This window comes from Rhinolophus hipposideros (assembly GCF_964194185.1).
Source record: "Rhinolophus hipposideros genome assembly, chromosome: 6".
Taxonomy (NCBI): Eukaryota; Metazoa; Chordata; class Mammalia; order Chiroptera; family Rhinolophidae; genus Rhinolophus; species Rhinolophus hipposideros.
In genome coordinates this window covers 53,082,934-53,105,984 of record NC_138052.1, presented here as the reverse complement: position 1 = coordinate 53,105,984, position 23,051 = coordinate 53,082,934, and the positions used below count along the sequence as shown (strand labels likewise).

The 23,051-nt window shown below is 36.5% G+C and overlaps 1 protein-coding gene across 3 annotated transcripts in view; it reads left to right on the top strand.

Moving 5' to 3' along the window:
* PDE11A (phosphodiesterase 11A) overlaps positions 1 to 23,051 on the top strand; it is a gene marked incomplete at its 5' end in the record, with an annotated part of 327,465 nt that overhangs the window by 141,448 nt on the left and 162,966 nt on the right. For all 3 annotated transcript variants that reach the window (XM_081051501.1, XM_081051500.1, XM_081051499.1), the window contains one exon: positions 20,042 to 20,174. In XM_081051501.1, the coding sequence (XP_080907627.1) occupies positions 20,042 to 20,174 (133 nt within the window). The remainder of the gene's footprint in view (positions 1 to 20,041; positions 20,175 to 23,051) is intronic.

Below are 23,051 nucleotides of genomic sequence, written 5' to 3'. Positions count from 1 at the left end.
ATTAAGGATCTGGAGATGAAATCATGCTGGATATAGGCTGAGCAGCAAATCCAAGAATGGGTATCCTCATAGGGAGAGGAGAGGACATAGAAAAACACAGAGGGGAAGACCAGGTGAAGACAGAGACAGAGACTACAGTGAGGTATCTACAATCCCAGGAACACTAGGAGCCACCAAAAGCTGGAAAAGGCAAGAAAAAGTTCTCCCCTAGCCCTTCTGGAGAGAGTATGGCTCTGCCAATACCTTGATTTTGATCTTCTGCCTCCAGAATTGTGAGAGAATAAATTTCTGTTGTAAACCACCAAGTTTGTGGTAATTTGTAATAGCAGCCCTAGGAGACTAATATACTTGGTTATTAAATGAGGAAGATAAAACTGATGATGTCTACTAAATGTCTTTTCCAGAAACAAAGTTTCAGGAAGCTCTGATTCTGTGACTCCACTATTGTACATTACAGTGATTTCTTATTTAATTAGGAAAAGAGAATTAACTGCTATTGAAAGTCTAGTATCTGTCAGATGTATGTTGTCTTATTTATCTCACAGATGTTACAGTCTGAGAGCAATACTTCCTGCCTTCCTGAAAGATTATGCTGGGAGGAAATTCTCTTTGCCATCCAAGGTTCAGTCTCTTAAGACCAAGGTCTTAATAGGGTTTAGATGCTGTTTAACGTCTTCAGCAACATTTTACTATGATCGGCATTGAAATGTAAAGTTATTGTTTTGCAAAAAACGCGGAAATAAGAGGTGGAGTATAAATTTGATATTAGTGATAAAAATATTTATTGTTGGAAAACTGACCACATATCTGTATATTCTTGCAAAGCAATAACCAAGGAAGAAACTCACAAGTAGATGAAGTTGTGCCATATATGTGTGTGTGTGTGTATATATATATATATATATATATATATAGTGTATATTCATATAAATACATATATAGTACATATTCATATATATTCACATATATACATATATATGTGAATATATACAAAAGAATCACCTACAATATGCAAAGATGCAGGTAAAGACAGGAAAAATTTCCAAAGCTCTCACAGGAAATGAAAGAAATTTCAAAAACAATAAGAGCCTGGTGTAACCAAATTCATGCATTATGCAGTACTGTTATTAAAGTGAAATGTCAATTTGTCAGAAACTTGCAATGTATTGCAATCTGCTTAACTTCTAGTGACAAGTGATCCAACTGAGGGGAAAAAAAAGGAAACTATGAATTTAGTCAAATAGAAAATGCTGAGAAAATCCCAATGTCTTTTGACATGCTTGTCAATGTCAAGGGTGCTGAAATGGTTGACATCAAGAACGTAGGTTACAAAATGTAGCATTCCAACATGATGACATGCATAATATGAAATGGTTAAAATTTGCCACCATCTTTAACTTAAACAACAAAATCAAACTAAATGATGTAGACAGAATTTTGGCCCCCATGATCTTCATCCTCTGCTGTCATGTCTATGACTATGGTACATTATATGGCCAAAGAGACTTTGCAAATGTAATTAAGGTTATTAATTAATTGGTGTTAAAATAGGGAAATTATTCTGGATTATCTAGGCAGGCCCAATGTAATCCAAGACCTTAAACATGGTTTCTCCCAGGTGAAGACAAAAAGGAAGTCAGAGACGTGGCAGAAGGGGGAAGTCAGAGAGGTTCAGAGCAGGAGCAGGATTCGACACATAATGCTGGCTTAAGTATAAAGTGTGCCACGTGTCAAGGAAACCAGGACCTCAGTGTTTTAACTACAGCAATTGAATTCTTCAAACAACCTGAATGACCTTGATTCTTCCCCAGAGCGCCCTGAAGGGAATGCAGTTCTGTCAATGCCATGATTTTGGCTTTGTGAGCTCCTGAGCAGTAAATCCAACTACTCCATGACAAACTTCTGATCTCCAGAATTGTGAGAATATAAACAGCTGTTGTTTTGCGCTGCTAACTTTGTAGTGGTTTCTTATGAAGAAATAGGAAACTAATACAATTATTAGTGTGTGAACCCAATCTCATTTGAGGATGAGATTGAACTCAATAATGTTACTGTATATGTGTGTGCACACACACACGACTGACAACTGAGCTGATGAATGAGCAATGTACAGCGTGTGGAAGAGCTGTCCAGGAGCCCTGAGTAAACTTCCTAGTTAGGTTAGGTCTTGACGCAGTTTTTAGACATGAATCTGCACAATTAAAGAATTGATGTTGACATGACTGGACAATAGCAACCCCTTAAAGTCTCTGTCAACAAACCAAGTACCACTTGATGAAAGGAATATGAGTCTGGTCGTTATCTAAAAAAAAATTGGAAGCAATGACACTGCCTACTAAGTTCAATAGATTGTTAGCATCAAAACTTGTAGGAGGACAGGCAGCTTGGAAGAGAGTCCTGGAGATGAGAGCAGAGTACTCTTCTAAGAAATGCTGCATCTTCAGTATCCTGATGGCTCAGAGGATATCTGCAAACATCCATGATGATTCTATATCAAAAAGTGGTTCAACAACATGGATGGATCTAGAGAACATTATGTTAAGTGAAATAAGTCAGAAAGAGAAAGACAAGTACCATATGATCTCACTTATATGCGAAATCTAAAGAAAATAATATGTGTATGAACTAATCAGAAACAGTTTTGGGGACACAAAAAACTGAGAGTTGTTAGATGGGCGGGGGGTGAGGGGGTTGGGGATGGGGGGAAAGGTGAAGGGATTGGAGGGCGGCTGGTGACCACAGGATGGCCTCAGGGTTTTTTGAGAATTACTTTGGGGAACTTACTCAATAGTGTTTGGGGATTTTGTTGGGTGTCCGATGGACATGTGTCCTGTTTGGGAGACCACCTCAGGGATGCTGTGGATGCTTGGTCATGGCATTGTACACCAGAGACTGGACATTAATGAATGCCAACTATAATTTTATATGTATAATGTGATGGCTCGGTGTGAGGTCGGGGTGGTGGTAGATGGGGGGAGGGGGGTTCACGGTGTGAGGGATGTAAAAATAAAATAAAATAAAATAAAACTATAAAAAAAAAAGAAAGAAAAACTGAGGCAAAGCACAAAAAAAAAAGTGGTTAGGACGAGTGGCACTGAATTGCAAGAAATTTTAGAAATGTTTTTTAGTCAATTTATTTCGTTTACAATTTTTCCTTTCATTATAATCACTTGTATAGTCTAAATTTTCCTTCAAGAATAGTATGTGATAAAATTTTTGTCTAATCTAAAAGATCTATTGAAATATTTAAGTGATAAGAACACATTGCCTCATAGCACCTTTTTTTTCTCTTTTTTTAGTGGTTCAAAAATAACAGTGCATCTTACAATCAGTGGTCTTGTGGATTCAATGAAATAATATCACCCTTCCACACATTGTTTTTCCTGTGGCTTTTCTCCCTCTTAGTTCATCTATGTTTACGCCTGAGAGAATATATATCTCAGCTTTGAGAAACACCTAGGAGACCTTAGGGTTTCTTTCAATTTTAAGATTGGACAGCTCTGTGATTCTTTTCATTACATATTTAGGTCAGAATACTGAGACTTATATTTCAGTAACTTATTGATTTTTTTTCCCTTTATAATTCTTTGTGGAATCTAGTTTTACAAACAAATGACTCCTTCCAGCAATGGTTTGCAACAATTGCTCACTTCTCTGTAACTCTTTCCTTTAGGCTTCTAGCACCCATGGCCCAAATCTGGCCATTTTTAAAAGGGGAACTGACTTCCTGAAATGTGACTACAATGAGAGAAAACTACAGGATGAGCTTTATTGTTTGTTCAAGAGTCTGTAAACAAGACTCCCAGAGATGCTCTTTGTTCTTATTCAGCAGCAATGATATATTCAGGAATAAAGTTGGAATCGACAGTGTTAGACTGGAGAGACTAAGTGTAACAAGTGAGGATTTTGTTTATTCGCAATTTACTGTGATTGTACCCTGCAATAATATTGTACATTTTAGAACTTTGAGATGTACCTGGTGATATCCAGCACTTATACAGATTATAAATGTGATTCTGGGCTCATGCTCCCAGAAAGTGGAACATGACTCACCTTCACTTGGTCGTTACCACTCAAGGTGTGAAATCTGGATGAGGCTTTTGGCAATCAGACACTCTGCTCCTAGCTTGGAAAATGTTGCCAAATATCCTTACTATTAATCCTAACTGTGCCAACTTTGTTGTTTATCCCTGAGTTCATGACTTTCAATCCTTTTTTATTGCAACCTACCACAAAACAATGCATTTTATCTCCAAACCTAGTCAATGTATATAAATTTAAACACAAATGCACATTCATATATCTAAACAAGTTTCATGAAACTATACTTACTTTTACTATGTATTTATATTCTGAGATTTATTCTATTCTTTCAAAAACAGAGTGTCCTGCCCCACAAACTTGATTTCATGATTCACTACTTTGTTGTGACCCAAGCATTCCAGAACTTTCTCAGTGAAATACATTTTGTACTTCCGATTAGGCACCTTGCTCAGGAAGTGGTTTATTTGTGTGTTTTACAATCATTTAGTACAAGTGAATGAAATGTGTTACATAATCTGATTTTGGAATCCTGGGACACATGGAAAAATGATGTCCCCGTGCTCTTTTTGCTATAGAGCAGACACATTCAGTCATACCAGGGCCTTTTAGCTACGTTCCTCAAATCTTGTACTAGTCATTCTTAGATGTACCTTAGTGGGTCAGTGCTTCTCCTCTACCTGTGTATATCCAGTTGCCTTTGTATCATTGCTTGAAAGGACTGTTCTTTCATCATTGAATTTTCTTGTCACCCTTGTGAAATCAATTGACTGTAGAGTTTATTTCCGGACTCTCAATTCTATTCCTTTGATATATGTGTCTATCCTTATGCCAGTACCACATTGTCTTGATTACTGTAGCTTTGAAATAAGCTACAACATATTCTTGTTTCAACTTTGTTCTTTTTAAAATTGCTTTAGCTATTCTGGATCTCTTGCATTTCCATATTAGTTTTAGTATCTGATTTTCAGTCTCTACAAAAATGGGAGCTGAGATTTTGATAGGAATTACATTAAACATGTCATTCAGTTTGGTGAGTATTGTAATCTTAATATGCCAATGCATGTATATAGGATGTCTGTCTATTTTTTAGGTTTTTTAAAATTACTTTCAATAATATTTTGTAGTTTTTAGTGTAAAAGTCTTGCATTTTTGTTAAATTTATTCCTATGTACTTTATTCTTTTTGATGCTATTTTAAATGAAATTATTTTCTTCATTTCGCTCTTGGATTGTTTGATGTTACTGTGTAGAAATACAAGTGATTTTTGTATATTGTTATCTTATCCCGTAATTTTGTTGAACTTATTTATTATATCTAATAGTTTTTTGAGGGTTTTGTGTGTAAGTGTGTAAGTGTGTAAGTGTTTCTTTTTCTTACCTAATTGTTTTGGCTAGAACCTCTAATACAATGTTAAATAGAAATGGCAAGAGTGAACATTCTTGTCTCATTCTTGATTTTAGAGGGAAAGCTTTCAGTCTTTCACTGTTAAATGTGATGCAAGCTATGGATTTTACATAAATGCCCTTTTTCAGTTTGAGTAAGTTCCCTTCTATGCCTAGTTTGTTGAGAGTTTTTGTCATGAAAGGGTATTGGATTTTGTCAAAGGTTTTTTCTGTGTCTATTGAGGTGACTGTGATTTCTTTTTTTGTCCTTTATTCTATCAATATGGTGTATTACATTAATTGATTATTGAATGTCAAACAAATCTTACATTATGGGTAAACCCCAGTTGGTCATTGTACATAATCCTTTTTAAGAGTTGTTGGATTAAGTCTATTAGTATTTTGTTGAGAATCTTTGCATATATATTTATAAGGGAGATTGGTCTGTAGTTTTCTTTCATTGTGATATCTTTATCAGTTTTGGTATCAAGGTAACAATGTACCTTAGGAAGTATTTCCTTCTACGTTTTAGATATGAAGGATTGGTTTTTAAAGGAAGATTTTTAAACAAAATTCCACCAAATGTTTATATTTTGTAGAACTCACCAATAAAGCCATCTAGTCTTGAGCATGTCTTTGTGGAAGATTTTTAATTATTAATTTAACCTCTTTACTTGTTACAGCTCTGTTTAGATCTTTTAATTCTTCCTGAGTCCATTTCAGTAGTCTGTGTCTTTCTAGAAATTTGTCGATTTTATCTAGGTTATCAACAACATTATTCATAGTATTTCCTTATCATCTTATTTTTAAAAAGTTGAGTAATGCACCCTTTTATTCCTGAGCTTAGTGATTTGAGTTTTCTCTCGTTTTTTTCTTGGTAAGATTCACTAAAGATTTATCAATTTTGTTGATCTTTTCAAAGAATGAATGAGTATTTGCTTTTGTCTATTTACTCTATTGTTTTTCTTTCTGTATTTTGTTTATTCCTCTTCTACTCTTTATTATGTCCTTCCTTCTGCTTGCTTTACATTTAGTTTACTATTATTTTTCTGGTATCTTAAGGTGGAAGGTGAGGTTATTGATTTGATATCTTTTTTCTATTTTAATGTAGGCATTTATAGCTATAAATTTCCTCCTAAGCATTGCTTTAGCGGCATCCAATGTATTGTGGTATTCTGGGTTTTGTTTTCATTCATCTCAAAATATCTTCTAATTTCCCTGTGATTTTTTCTTTGATTCATTGGTTCTTTTGGAGTCTATTGTTTTATTTCTAAATATTTATGAATTTCCCAAACTTCTTTCTGTTATTCAATTCTAATTTCATTTTATTGTTGTTGGAGAATACTTTTTATGTTATCAATCTTTTAAATTTATTGATATTTGTTTTATGACGTAATATGTACGTCGTACAGAATGCTCTATGTGCACTTGAGAAGAATGGTTTTCTTCTGTTGTTGAGTGGAGTTTTCTCTAGATGTCTATTATGTCTAGTCAGTGTATACTGTTATTCAAGTCTTTTACTTCTTTATTAATCTTCTGTGTAGTTGTTCTATCTGTTATTGAAAGTAAGATGTTAAATACTACAACCATAATTGCTGAAGTATCTATTTCTCCCTTCAGTTCTCTCAGTTTTTGTTTCATATATTTGGGGGCTCTGTTGTTAGGTATAATTTGTTTATAACTGTTGTATTTTCTTGATGATTTGATCCTTTTACCATTATAAAATATACTTCTTTGTCTTCAGTAACTGTTTTTTTTTTTTTAGTCTATTTTGTCTGATATTAATATAGCCAGTCCAACTCTCTTTTGGTTACTGTTTGCTTGGTATATAATTTTTCATCTTTTTTACTTTTAACCCATTTGTGTCTTTGGCCCTAAAGTGTGTCTCTTGTAGACAGCACACATATAGTTGAATCATGTTATTTTATCCATTCTGCCAATCTCTGGCTTTTAATTGCAGTTTTTAATCCATTTATATTTAATATAATTGCTCAAAAGGTAGGATTTTCATCTGCCTTGTTATTTGTTTTCCATGTCTTTTGTCTTTTTATCCCTCTTTCCCTCCATTACCACCTTCTTTTGTGTTAAACAGATATTTTCTAATATATTATTTTAATGATCTTGTCATTTCTTTTACCATATATATTTTCAGTGATATTCTTAGTAATTACCCTGGAGATTATAGTTAATATCTTAATTTGTAACAATCTAATTTGGATTAAGACCAATTTAATTTCTATAGTATACAAAAATTTTGCTTCTGTATAGTTGTTCCCTTCCCCCTCATTTGTATTATTGTTGTCTTACAAACTACATCTTTTTACATCATAAGCCCATCAACACAGTTCTATAATTGTTGCATTATGCAATTGTCTTTTAAATGAGATAGCACGAGAAAAGTGTTATAAATATAAAAGACATTACTGTCTTTTATATTTGCCTATAGAGTTAATTTTATCAGCGCTTTTTATTCCTTTGTGTGGATTCAAATTACTCTCTAATGCCCTTTCACTTCAGGTTTACTTGAGGTTTACAATGAATGTAGGTTTACAACGGCAACTTGAGGTTGGCAATGAATTTTCTCAGTTTTTGTTTATCTGAGGATGTCTTAATTTTGTCTTCATTTTTAAAGTGTAATTTTTCTGGGTATATAATTCTTGGTTGACAGTCTTTCTTTAGCTCTTTGAATCTGTCACTCAGCTGCTTTCTGGCCTCCCTGGTTTCTGATCATGGAGCTTTTAATCTTATTGAAGATCATTTGTACATGATGAATTAAGTCTCTCCTGTTGCTTTCAAGATTCTTTCTTTTTCACTGGATTTCAAAAGTTTGATCAAGATATGCCTAGGTGTAGATCCCTTTGAGTTTATCCTACATGAAGTTTGTTGAGCTCTTGAATATATAAATTTTAATCAATATGGGAAATTTTCAGTCATTATTTGTTCAAATATTCTTTCTGTCCCTTGTCCCTCTCTTTTCTCCTTCTGAGACTCCTATTGTGCACATTGTTCATATACCTGATGGAATCTTATATGTCTCTGAGACTCTATTCATTTTTGTTTGCTCTTTTTTCTTCCTGTTCCTAAAGCTAGCTATTCTCAATTAACCTATCTTCAAGTTTGGTGATTCTTGCTGTTGAACCCGCTCAGTGAAATTTTCATTTCACTGATTGTGCTTTTCAATTCCAGAACTATTATTTGGTTCTTTTATATAATTTTTATCTTTTTATTAATATTCTATATTGAGTGAGACATTGTTTTCATATTTTCCTTTAGTTCTTTAGGTATGGTTTTCTTTAGTATTTTTAACATGTTTATAAAAGCTCTTTTAAAGTCTGTGTCTTTTAGGTCCAACATCTGGGCTTATTCAGGGACAGTTTCTATTGACTACTCCCCCTTTGCCCTCCGTCCCCCCATGGGAAAAAAGTGTTTATTGACTGCTTTTCTTTCCTGTGTACTTTTCCGTTTCTTTGTATGTCTCATTATTTTTTGTTGCAAACTGAATATTTTAAATAACATAATGTGGAAGTTCTGGAAATCAGATCTACTCCTCACTCACTCCAACTAGGAATTGTTATTGTTTCTATTTGTTGCTATTATTGTTGTTTTTGCTGTTTGTTGTTTAATTCCTGAACTATTTGTTGTATGTGGCAATTGAATTCTCTTCTTGGTTAGCTTAATTGTCAGCTAATGATGTGATTAAGATTTCCTTGAAAGCCTTGAACCAGTAAGTCTCCCAGTCTTACTGAGAGGAACTATATGCATCTGGGGAATACCTTAAATTCTGACAAGAAGTTTACTTAGCTTTCACTTTCTGCTTACAGAACTTCAAGGTCAGAACTTTCCTGGACATACATACAATTCCACAAGTATGTATGTACAAGTACTTCTAGGTTTCCCAGAATATGTCAGAGTTTATCAAAGCCCCCTAAGAATATTTCATTCCTATGCTTCTCCTTTTAAGTTTTCTTGTCAGCTGCAATTGTTATCCCCCTAAGGCAGTTGCAATGTTAAGTAAGCAATTGCTGCTGGTTTTTTTCCACAAATGCCCAAGGGTAAAGGCTGTTCTTAGTGAGCAGGCTCCAAGCCATGTCAAATAAAGACAAGCTCTGCAAGTGGAGATTTTCATGGAGCTGCCAAACAGGTCAAATAATGACAGTTCTCTGGGGATAGGACTTGGGGGAAGCTCCATATTTGGTTTTTGTTGTTGTTGTTTGTTTGTTTGTATATTTGTTTTTCCTGCCAATGAGTGCTAAGCTGCAGTTTTTCACAGCTAACATGATTGTGAGGCTGTTAGTTTTCACAGCTACCCTATAGTTGGGGAGAGAGAAACTGGAATAAGTAAATTAAAATGCCACAAAACTTGCTGTCTTCACACAGATTCAACTGTTTTTCTTGAATAAACACTCCTTGGAATTTTGTAAGCCTTTCCTTAATTTCCAGAGTTGTCAAAAAGTTGATTTGGACAATTTTTGCTAGTGTTCCCACTACTTTTACGAAGGAACAGATTTTCAGTGGTTCTTACTCTGCCAATTTGGAAGGTTTCTCCTCTTCTTTTTACCTACTTTTTAATTTCTCTATCATCTAGAACAATAGGGAATGTTAGGCAATCCTATACACTGATGTAATATAGAATATTTCCACAGTATATCATGAATATATCTTCTTTCTTCTACTTTATTCTTCATGGATTTTCCTTCTTCTACTGTGCTAGGGAGGATATGCTAGGAAACATGTGGTGGGTGTTTTATACTGTGTTTCCCCGAAAATAAGACCTAGCCGGACCATCAGCTCTAATACATCTTTTGGAGCAAAAATTAATATAAGACCCTGTCTTCTTTTACTATAAGACTGGGTATTATATAATGTAATATAATATAATATAATATAATATGATATGATATGATATGATATGATATGATATATATAATATGATATAATATAAACTGGGTCTTATATTAATTTTTGCTCCAAAAGACGCATTAGAGCTGATGGTCTGGCTAGGTCTTATTTTCAGGGAAACATGGTATAAATAAAAATGTAATAACTTCTGATTTCAAGGAAATGAATAAAACATTTGAAACATTAAAAATTAAAATAGCTCCGTCATCACTACCACCAGTCATCTTGGAACACAAGCAAGATTTATTCTCCTATGTAACTTTAAGAAAGAACCTTAGAACATTCTTTTTAACTGTCCAGGGCCTAGCAAAGTCAGGGCTACTGAGCCTCCTTACGACAATATTTAATGTTACTAACTGAAGAAAAGAGATCCAGATGGCTCCGGAGGTTCATTTCTACCCTCTTTAATTTGTTTAGCAAGGAAGTGTCTCAGCAGGTCTGAGTTAGCTCAATACAAGACTAAACTAGTACCAGAGACTGAGCTCTGAGGCTCCCTCTTGGTATCAAGGCTACTTCTTTACCATGAAGTTCCATTGTACATAGTCACCTGGATATTTTCTGTCCCCAGAAATACACAATGTTATGAAGTTACGATGTTTCCATTGAATCACTTTACAGGTAACCTAAGCATACCTCTCAGGGAACCATGTCACTTTCAATACTTCCGGGCTTGCATGCTTTCCCCTGTAATAACTGCATTCTATAAATACCTTCCATTACACTTGTGGTGTGTGTGTCTATGCCCCATTTGTATGATGCTAATGATAAAAATTAAACATCAATGAAGGAGAGGAAATATTTGTAATGAAGTTATGTACCTTCCAAACTCTTAAGAAACTCAAGCATACATATTTCCCAAGCATCTAACCTTTACCTCGTAAACATATATAGTTTCTGGTTTTTTTTCTTTTTCCTGTCTTTGCACATGAAAACTCAAGTGAAAGAAAACCTTCTCATTATTTTTGTTTATTTCAGATCAGTGGGCTTGTCACTCTGGTAAAACTGTCACAGAGGAGAATGAAAGCTATAAAAGCATTCCATGAACAAGAAGACACATGAATAAGTACCGAGATCAAACATAATAAAGTAGCCTATGTAGGTCAGCTGTCCCTTGGATTGATGCTATGCAGTAAATAGAATTATGGCAACTCAAAAGCCTTAACAATTGGCTTTTATATTTGACTCTCTTACTTTTGTATGTCTCTCATTTAACATGCTTTAGTTAATATTTTAACACATTGAGTCTACTACTCCTTTCTTGCTATCTAGACAGATGCCCAGGACTCACTGGGACGGTATGCTGTCAATCCAGAACAGATGGATGGAGGTCACAAAACTCCCAAAGAGAGACTGTAGAGGGGCTATTTGAGCTATCTAACAGGGTAGAATTTTAACCGTGTGTTCTATTACCAACAATTTTGCCAACTAGCACATTTTCTCCTCAGCACCTTTCCAAATCCGACAATGATGGCACAGTCAAAAACAGTAACATCTCTGCTGCCTCAGGAAATAAGCAATTAAGCAAAGCATGTCTTCCCTTAACGTCTTTAATAAAAGAAATATCTTTGTGATATAAGGAACTGATATTTATTAAGAGGTTTCTATGTGCTGTGCCTTCTTCAACATTATTTTATGGTATCCTTAAAACAGCCCTGTAAACGAGTTTTATTTCCCCTATTTTTCCATTATGGAAACGGAGCATCAGAGTTATTAAAGCTTTATCTGTCATTTCATAGCTAAGAAATGTTTGACCAAGATACGAAAACAGAAGCAAACACAGAAAAATACCCTCTAGATTTGCTTGACTGTAAAAACAAGCAGTTGTCACTACATGATGCAAAATTGTAGACGCCAACCACTCACAACAATGCCGTTTGACACCCATCATACAGTCACTTTCCCAAAGTGACACCAACTCCTTGGGGTGAAAAATCTCATCCTAATTGTATAACTCGAGGAAATCCAGGATAGAAAATGTGTTCTTTGGTCCTTATGTCTTAATTTCTGGAAACATAGGATGCTTAAACTGAGAGAAATAAGAGGACGATGAAGTTTCCTCAGGCAAGACTTTAAAGGCAAATCTATTAATAGGTCCTGATAAGCTTCAGGGACTTCTGCAAGTTAGAGCACCTTCCTCTCTTACCATAGAGTAAGAAGTGACCAGCTGGTTCCGCTTGCTAATTACATGTTCCCTCATTACTTTTTATGACTAAAGACTTATTTGGTAATCTTCAAAGATATACGGAAGCCAGTAGGAGATTATTAATGCCCCAGTGCTGCGTGTTTGAGACTCTCCTGCTGGCGCCCTAGCTTTGAGTCCCACTGCTATTGACTTAGTTCCTTAATCTCTTAATTGAAAGATAACTTCAAATAATGTTGCACAAGCTTCAGGACAGGCTCAGGGATAGACAGGTTTACCTGAGAAGAAAAAGTAAGAAATGGAGTTTCTCTTTGTGAACCAAAGTTCAAACAGACCTCTAGTCAATGAAGCAAAACAGCAAATAGTGCCAAGCACAACCTATAGATCAAAACATCAGTTTTTATTTGCAAAGTGTAAAAAATGTCTGTCCTAAAGAGTTATTGGGCTTTCTGACTCTTCGCGTCTCTGAATCCTCCCCCAACGGGATAATACTCAAGCTGTCAGAGGGGGATTAACAATCGTTGCTCGACACTGACAACACAGATTGTGTCTACGTACAAGTATGTAGAAACTTCTATTCCTAATCCAACGATCTCTTTTTAGTTAATAGTAACAATTTTTATTAATGATTGTTAGCACATCAAGGAAAGTGTGTTAGTTCATTCGTGAAAATGTTGAATTTGAGGTGCCTGGGGATAATCAAGAGGAATGTCCAGAAAGTGCTCGGATATGTGTATGTAGGGAACTTGGGACTCAATGGGCTGCGGCTATGGATGTGGGTATCATCAGTATATATGTGGTTACAGATACAAACTATGTGCACGGACCCACGTAATGTATTGGTTGGCCCTTTCTATTGTAGCTTTACTCGTCACTTCCACCATGTTTCCTAAGTTTTAGCTCAACTATTTATCTTATCAATACAGAAAAAAACCTCACACTTGTAAAGCTTTACTCATGTGTGGTTACGTCTGAATTGTTTTTACTTTCTCTGCCAGATGAATTCTTACTAATGCTACAAAGACCAGTTTAGACCAACTTCCTTTGTGAAGTGTTTCCCCAAATGCCACTCCCAACCCAAACAGAACTGACCCTTCTTTTCTCTGTTCCAATAATATCTTGTACATCCTTCCATCAGGGTATTAATCACAATACATTCTCATTGTTAGGGAGCTCATTGAAGATATGGGCCTTTAGTTTCTGCCTGTACCTCTTTCTTTACAGGTAAGTGCAGGACTGAGCTGACCATCCGCATATAGATGGGTTCCCATGTGTCAACTCCTTTCAGCAAAAAGTCAAAACCCTTATTGATCACTTTATGGAAGAGTCATCCCCCTACTGTCTAGCATGTAGTAGGGGTCCAACCAATGCTCAGTCTTGAAAGAGTAAAGTCTTAGGAGTCTCTAGTGAAGACTAGAGTAAACTCTACTGTTGAGAACAAAAATGTCGATACAGACACCGTCAAATGATTAATGTCACTTCATTCAGATCTTTTGTTTTTCAATTTGGAGACTCGTTTTGAGAATTCTAAACAGTAATTTAAAGTTTATTTTCATGCAGTTCTCTGTGTTTGAACCTTTAGCTAAGACAGTTTTTTTTCAGACAGTTGAAGATGGTGAAGTTACTTGTCCTGAGGTATTTTATTTTGTCTTTTTGTTTTACTTGTATCGATTTTTGTACTATCCCACTCTGCAACTTGTCGACTCCGAGGTTTATATCTACTTCACTGACCCTCACTTCAGGGACAGCCACATTTCAGGAATTATGTGTTTTCTGTAATAGGGCAATTCTCTTTTATCCCTTCACCGTCAGTAAATTTGAGCTCATGAAACTCTGCTTGAAGTCAGTGTGTGTCTCACACTTGGAAGCAAGATGCCCCTGAAGGAGAATCTAAACTGCAGCCTTTTATAGGAAACTCACTTAAAAACTTACATCTTCTTATGCACCTGGTTCTAGTAAAATACAAGCTAAAGGATTTCTTTACAATTCATTTGTTATTTTAAATGAATCTGGATCTTAGGGAGTCTACTTCTTTAAGAGTTAAAAATAAGCTAAATGGTTAATTTTGCTTTTTAAGGAAGTTTCACTGAAGTTTACATGACCATTATATTTATTTTACTTTTCTCAGACTCTTATTTCAAGGATTTTTTTTTCTGATGTGTTTTCTTTTTTTCATTCAATCGCGTTAAAAAAAAAAAATATCCTCACAAGGGCCAAAATAGCAAATATTAAAACGGACATAAATGGACAGATATAAATGGACAGATATTAAAACAGACAAACTTTGGAAATATTTTAATGGTTTCTCAACCAACCTTTGGTTTCCATCAGCAAATGAATGTTGTCAAGAATTCTAAGCCATTTGTCCCTCTCTCTCTAGTGCTCTGGTGTGCAATAGCTTAGCAACATACATGCATACCTACCAACACTCACACCAGACGTCCACATGCATCAGATGACTGATAAGCATTTTTTTCTTTCTGCTGAGAGAAAGAGTTGGCCCACAGGAGCCCATCTGTACATAGACGGTCAGCTCACCCCTACCCCCTACCTATACAGAGAGGGCTATGGGCAGAAGCTAAAGGGGCTGTTTAATGAGGAAACTTGTGACAATGTAGACCACCAGGGGCCTAAATACTCTGTAGAGCTTGGGAACCAGTGCCTTGCCTCCCTCAGGTGGATTCGAAGCAGTGAGCTTTGACAAGGTGCCTCAAATGAAAGGAAGTCTCCCTATAGACTGGGGGTGAGGAGAGGACTTGGATGTGTCTATGGTCTTGCAGGGATGTGCATGGTAGCTGAGATCCACTGAGTTGACACGACTTCATTTGTACCCACAAGCTGCAGAGTAATCAAATCATTGATGTGTTTCCAAACTGTGGTGACTCTCCTTATCTTGGTTCTGGCACAAAATGAAAATCTCACTGTTGGATTTGTTGGTCTTTGTTATCTCTGGTCAGATTTGGGGAGCTCTACAAAGTTGGTTACTGCAATTTTGGATATTAATTTAAGCTTCCAAAAGCCTATTAAAAACATAAGACCTATTAGGAACTGTCAAGCCTGACCCTTTTAATTGGAAAGAAAATATACAGAATAAAAGGGCCCTCATAAGTCAGAAAGAGTTGACCTATAGGGTCAACTATAGGGTTAAGAAATAGCTGGTCCTTGAAGCCAGATGGGTCCCTCATAAGGAAGAAATAATTTGGACCCTTTCCTTTGTGATTAAATTCACAACACTACATTGATGAAATGTACAAAGGGATACTGTCACATGCAGAATTTACCTTAAAAGTTGTTAAAAACTTGATTCTTTAAAAAAATGTTTACTATGAGCTAGCTACCATGTTTCCCTGAAAATAAGACCTAGCTGGACAATCAACTCTAATGCGTCTTTTGGAGCAAAAATCAATTTAAGACCCAGTATTATATTATATTATATTATATTATATTATATTATATTATATTATATTATATTATATTATATTATTACTGGGTCTTATATTATAGTAAAATAAGAGTGGGTCTTATATTAATTTTTGCTCCAAAAGATGCATTAGAGTTGATTGTCCAGCTAGGTCTTATTTTCAGGGAAACACTTGCGTAAATTATTACCTTAATCTGCACGATATCTAAGTAGTAATGTTATACTTATGTTAAGATGGCATGTAAGTAACTTGTCTGAGATCATTTTGCTTGGAAGTGCCAAAATAGACATTTGAATCAGGTATATCTGACTCTAAAACTCATAGTCTTAATCATAAAACAAGATACTTTATTTTTTTAAGAAAAGAAGCAAGGTTTTGAAAGCTCTAACTCAGTGTCATGATTTGACATTACAATAAAACATTAGGATTTGGAATGTTGAACTGGTGCAAAAGCCAGAATGTAATATAAATACTAAAATGACAACTCAACCTTCCTGACTCTCTCTCTGAGCATTCTGTCACCCTGGGCCTTAATTTACGTGCCTGTGCAACATTCAGCAGAAGAAACGGAGAAGTGGTGTTCAGAACGTCTGTTTGCATTGTTGCAGGTACAGGTCGGTTCGTATCTCGCCTCCTCTGTGAAGCCCTGGCTAGATTACCACACCTCAAGTGGTTTCTTTCTCCCTGTACTGATTCCTCATTCATATTGGTACAGTTGACCTGGCAACTAGTCAACTAGCCATGTGACAACTAGCCGTGTGACAAATTTTTTATTTGAAAGTTGAACTAGGCATTTACATTGCACATTGTTTAAATGTCAGTATGTTTATCTCTCATCTCCCCATCCAGGTGGCCATCTCCATGAGAGCAGAGACGATAGCTTATGCTTTCTAGAAACCACCTCAATAGTGCCTGTGTGCAGTGCCTTGCATAGTTGGTCCTCTTACACTGTCCAACAATTTTCTAATGATATCTATATAAATGCAGCCTACACTAAACTAGATTCTAAGCATGTTTTACATTTAGAATGAGGCGTTCAGGAGCCCCTGCTCAGTGAGTATTCTCATCATCATCTTTTTTGGGAATTAAAGCTCTGGATTATTAAATCCAATGTATTTTCCTCCCTCTTCCTTTGACTGCAGTCTCAGACTGAAGTGTTTATTATCTGCAGCATCTCCCTGAAACTCTCTGTGATGTTTACTGGCCCTTCCTCCTATTCCTTCCTACTATTTTTGCTGTTCTCCTACCCATTAACTCTTTCCCTGAGAGGCAACAGGATAAACAGAAAAATCTGGGGCTTTGGAGTCACACTTAGCTGAAAACCCTATCTCCACTTAAGAAAATTATTTAGCATCTCTGAATCTCAGTTTGCTGATCTGTAACATGTAGAGAACTGTACCCATCTCAGGACTTATGTGAGTGAGGACAAAAAAATTAGGTAAAAGATTTAGTCTGACCCTTGGCCCACCATAGGTGATGATAAGTTTGTTTTTCCTTTTTTCCTTCTTCTCTATATCCTCTCTCCCTTTGTTACTGCTTTTCTTCTCCTTCCTTCTCCTATAGATTTCCCTGTACATTCTCTGAGCGATCTCATCAATTTTATTCTCCCAGAAGATAATCCTAACTCTGTATTAATATTTACAGTCTGAAAGACTTGCTATGGGTTCTGGTCCTGGATTTTTCACCATGAATAATGAGTTCTAGGCTGACAGAATATCTGTTATATTTCCTCATCTCCCTGCTCCTCAAAACAAGTCACTTCTGCTGATAATTCACAGGCATGCAGGAGCAAAATGTCAGCCACTGCTGCTTGCCCACCAACCCCTGCGGAATCTTCTGTGGTACCTTCTGAGTGGTCAGCGGCTCAGCTTCAGTGGTATAGAAGAACCTCTCCCACCTTTAGTCTCTCTTAACCAGTTCTTCTTGCTCTTTGTTCCTGGATAAGCTTCCTAAAATAACAGCTGGAATTGTGTTGCTTCCCTGCTCAGCACTCTTAAGTGGCTCCCCATTGCCTGTCACTAAGGTCTCAGCTCCTTGGTTACAGCCTTTACTTTTAAGCCCTGAACTCCTTTTCTGTCTTATTCGCCCACAGTATGTATCCTGTGCTGTCATCAAAGGGGATTACTCAGTGTCCCAAGAACACACCATTGTTCTCTGCTGCCTTTGTGTCTTTTGTTTCCGCTATTTTATCCTCCATCGGTGCTTTCCTCCTCACCCCTCCAATCCTTCTTGCTGAACTCTTGCCCATCCTGAAAGAACCGGTTTAAAGGTTTTTGACACTTGTTGGTAAAACTGGTTCCTTCTTTGCTCCCCCTTTGGAGGGCCTCTGCCTCCCCTTACCAAAACCCTTTCTCAGGTTCCTTCGCTGGCTCGTCCCCAGGTCCCGCTGCAGCTCTTCCTCCCACCACACACTAGGTCAGCATTTTGCACACTATTTTGTCACAGAACACTTTTCAAAAATGGTAGTGTGGAATAAAGTACACAGACAGCACAGAGTGAATTGACAGACCAATTCATTGCTGCAAGACATGATCAACATTCAATCCCACGCTTTTATAAACTCAGAAATGACTCCATTAAGTTGGATCCTCATATCAGGTGCATTCTCACGTTTCTTCCTCTATTTTGCTTTCACTGCAGCACGACATAAAGTTTCACTTGTCACAGGTATAATATAGCGAAGAGAAAATGAAACATGGACATTTTTCTTGCTACTTGTTTTTTCCAGAAAATACAAGCTTCATCTTATCTTTGAAGTCCTCGGTCTTTTTACTTCTTTGATTTAGACACCATCAGAGAAAGACAAGACTCAGCTTTTTATTAAAACTTCCATTTTTCAGGCAGTGATACATAGAGAATAAGTTTATGTGCTAGTAATGTTTAATATGCAATAAAGGATGAATAACACCACCAATATATGTTGAATTTAGCAGATACAGACCGCTGATCATTACAAATGAGATATATTAATGATGGCAAATAATGCCTCTTCTTCCCGCTCATTAATGCATCTGGTGGCTTCTCCATGCCAGTGCCTGGCATTCTCAGTGGGGCACAAATTCCTCATAGGCACATTATTGCATAACAACAATGACTCTGTACAGTGTTTAGTGTTTTTCTTACATATAATGCAGTTTGGATTTAAAAGCCAGAAGAGTTGTTGTTATTACTGCTGCTGTAGCATAGTTATTAACACCATCTCCTGGAATCCAGGGTTCCACAGAGTGTACTTTGGGAAACATTGCCCTGGTATTCTTGCATTCATTTACATAATTTTGGTTACTGCCTTGTAAGCCACAAATCTAATGTCCTCCATGAAAATTTACCTTGATACTGCTAATTTGCATTTCTACAACTCCTGGCGGTGTGTACCTAGGGCAGAAACAAAGTAAGGGAGAGAAGCAGTAGGGAATCCTACCAATTGTTACAATATTTCTGAAATTTGGTGTTCGTAGTGAAGGTGATACAAGGGCAAATTCACAAAATCATTTAGCATAAAATTCCTTGTTCAATCAAATGTGAATATAATTTGAATTATTAATGTCAGGGGTCAGTAGACTTAAAACAGGTTTCTAGTGAGATTTTATAAGTAGGAAATGATTGGGGTTTTTTTTATTGTTAAGAAACATGCTCTGACACTACCAAAATCAGTTAACATAATTTTAAGATTACACATCATCTAGATGTACTCTTTTGCTACATTTAAAAGTTTGTAAATTCTCAATTTATTTTCTGATTTTCCCCCCATTCTTGAGTTTAATTTTTCTGGGTGCCAGACATCTAGTCTGCTCAGTTACGGGGGGTGGGCTGGGGAGGCCAGTGGAACTTATGCCACTGCATTGACGTGCTCTTGTCAACTCCGATTATCTACTTTGTGTCTGCCTGCTTTGGGCCTAAACACAACCTAGAGCTGTTCTCTGGATCATAGACAATCTATCGTTTCTGCCCAGGTCTTTGATTATATTACACTATAGCAGGTGAGTCTTTTTGAAATAGCTACTGATAATTACCTCACTGTTGTTTTGTGACTGAAGTCACTTACCTCTTCTTAATGAGGATAGATAATCCTGCTCTGAGTGTAGTTGTATAGGGTTTGCTTTCAAACAGACTTATGTTTCTCTCTTTTCTTCCGGCCGGTGTTGGTGTTCTGACAGTTTCAAAGAAAGCATGGAGAAGTCCTCCTACTCTGACTGGCTGATAAACAACAGCGTTGCCGAGCTTGTGGCTTCTACAGGCCTCCCAGTGAATATCAGTGATGCCTACCAGGACCCTCGCTTTGATGCTGAGGTAAGAGGAGTCCTTTTGTACAGGAGCCTAAGGGTTCAGTTATCACCCTGTTGAGGGTCTGCTGGTTGGAACAAAAAAGGGACATCATACAGGTTAACAGTCCGAGTTGACTGGCAATTCTTTCACATCATTCCCCTGTGAGCTGATTTTTTGCACTGCCCACTGTTGACTGACTGAAAAAGTTCTTCTCTTTGTCTTACTTTATGGCAGAATGGCTATCTATTAGGTATTAGTCTGATGCTTTTTTACAATTGGGTACATGTAACATACAATGTACCCATAGACATGGACCTATGCATTAAATGTACCATGTACATTTTATATTTAACATAGTTTATATTAAACTATGAAATAGCTAATAATAATAAAAAGTGTATATAACATAGTTATTTCCCAATAGATGCTAGGACAACTACCATATTTTTCAAAATTGCTCCTGAGAAATAATAAGTTGGTTTCTTATTGTTTAATGTTAGTTATATAGGTACATTGTGCTGATATACAGAGTATATTAAAACAACATAGATTCTGACTTGCAGAAGTTTAAATTCTAGGGTAGAATAGAGTATCATGCAGATAAATGTACATGAACTTATAAAATATCTCTAATTGTCTGTGTGCACATATGTTCAATAAATTACAAGTTTCTTATTCTAGATTGCCAAGCTAATATCTAAAAAGTAACAGGAGTTTTATGGTGAGGAAGGGAAAGGAGACATCTGTTCAGGCCAAGCTGAGAGAGCATGGGGAGCTGGGGAACTAAGATGTGTTAATGTGGCTGAAAGGCCCGCTAGATGAGGCTGGAGAGGGAAGCAAGGGCCAGATCACTCAAAGACTTTGAAAGCCATGTTTAGCGGTTAGGAATCGATTGATTTTGGGGCAATGGGGATCTAGTAGTTGAGTTTTAAATAGGGGAGAAGCAGGAGTTGTATTTTAGAAAAGAAGATGACACTGGCTACAGAACAGAGGATAGATTAGTAATAACTGAACATTTAATCCTAAATGAGAGCTGGTCTAAGACTCTGGAGGCAGACATGGAGTCAGTCCTAGCCTCAGATTCCACAGCCCTTACTTTTAATCGTGCACTGTGCTGTCTCCAATGTCTGGTGTGGGACACAATGATGGTGAGGAGGCTGGAATCAAAGTCTGATACAAACTTCAGTCAGATCATCTTTGCAGATCTCTGCAGGGAAATTTTAAATTCCCAAATCTCAACCCCTCTCAAACTGCCTGGAAGTTTTCCCCCCCAGGCTACATCCTCGATGTATTTTCATTGTGACTTCTTCTCTATATTCCTACTTATAGGAGTTCTATTCAGCCAATCTTCAGGTGGTTCTCAAAGGTAGTTTTTCTATAATTTTGCTGTAATTTTGATGTGGTCATGAGAGGAGTCAGGCATAGCATTTACCTATTCTGCCATCTTGACCAGAAGTTACTCTATTCATTTTGAGCATCAGGCTGAGAGTCTCCTGTCTTGGAAATACTGTCATGAACTCCCAGTCTAGGTTGGGCATATCTCCAGTGTGTGCCTTTAGGTGTCCCAACGCTGACCACCCTCTAGCGCTCCTCAGTTCTGATACACGATTTCTGAACTTTAGTTACCTTCCTGGGAAAGCGCACCGTCCAAAGCTTCTTCAGCTCTCCTGAACACTACCACCTGAGTTCTGTGACTGACAGAGTGAAAATGATTTATAGATGTCAATAGTCATACACTTTAGCATTACGATTGTGTTAGGACTGATTTTATGAAGTTTTCCTTTTGCTATGTTTCATGCCTCCTTGATTTGAAAGGGAGAATACTGAAGAACAGATCTCTAGGCATACAGTTTTATGGAGAAGTGCTCTCAGTCCTCTATTATTAACATCGGTAATGACTGGAAAAACTGAAAGGCTTGCTATGCAGACAAATCATTAATTTCCAATTCATTGTTACAAAGTCAACCTATTCGATGAGATGTCAAGAGATCATGGTTGATTCCTACCCCAAGTTATAGGGCTAAATTTGGTATGGATTTCTAGTATCCTGTTCTTAGCTTTCGACCGTAGAGTCAAATTCTGGGGAAGCAAAAAGAATCAACAAATTATACCATTTAAAAAAGTTGTTTAATATGACACACGTAAAGGTATAATGAAACATAATGCAGTGAACATCCACCATCCAATTTAAGAAAAGGATTATGATCATTACTTTTGTATTAATCTTCCTTAATCCCATCTCCTTTATTTTCCACAGAGGTAACTACTATCCAATTTGAATTTAGCATTCCTTTGCTTTCTAGATAGTTTCACCACATATGTTTGAATCTCTGCCAAATATATTGTTATAGTTTGTGTGTCTCTGAAGTTTATATAAATTAATTATACTGTATGTATTCTCCTGTGGCTATATACATACTCGTGTATTCCTGAGTCACATGAATTTGTAATTCATTCATTTATTTTCACTGCTGCAGAGTATCCCATTGCATGAATAAGCCTCATTTTATTTATCCACTATAGTGTTGATGGATATTTGTATTAAATGTTTTGCTGTGACATACATAACTGCCAATGGCATTCTTGTGTATGGCTGTAAGTGCACAGGTGCAAGAGTTTTTCTGGCATCTATGCTTAGGACAATGACATGCTGGTCATAGGCTATAAGTATTTTCAACTTTATAAGAAATGGGAAATTACTTTCCAATCATTGCTTTTATTTTTAGCAGTACATGTAGCAAGCATGCTTAATAGCTCAAGACTACTTCTTGGTAATACCATATCGTGAGCTTGAATATACCATATCTTTATGTCTATGAGCAGACTCTTACTTCTTCTCTTCCTCAGTAGTGATACAGCCATTTTACATTTTTTTTCACACTCATAGTCTATTCCAATAAT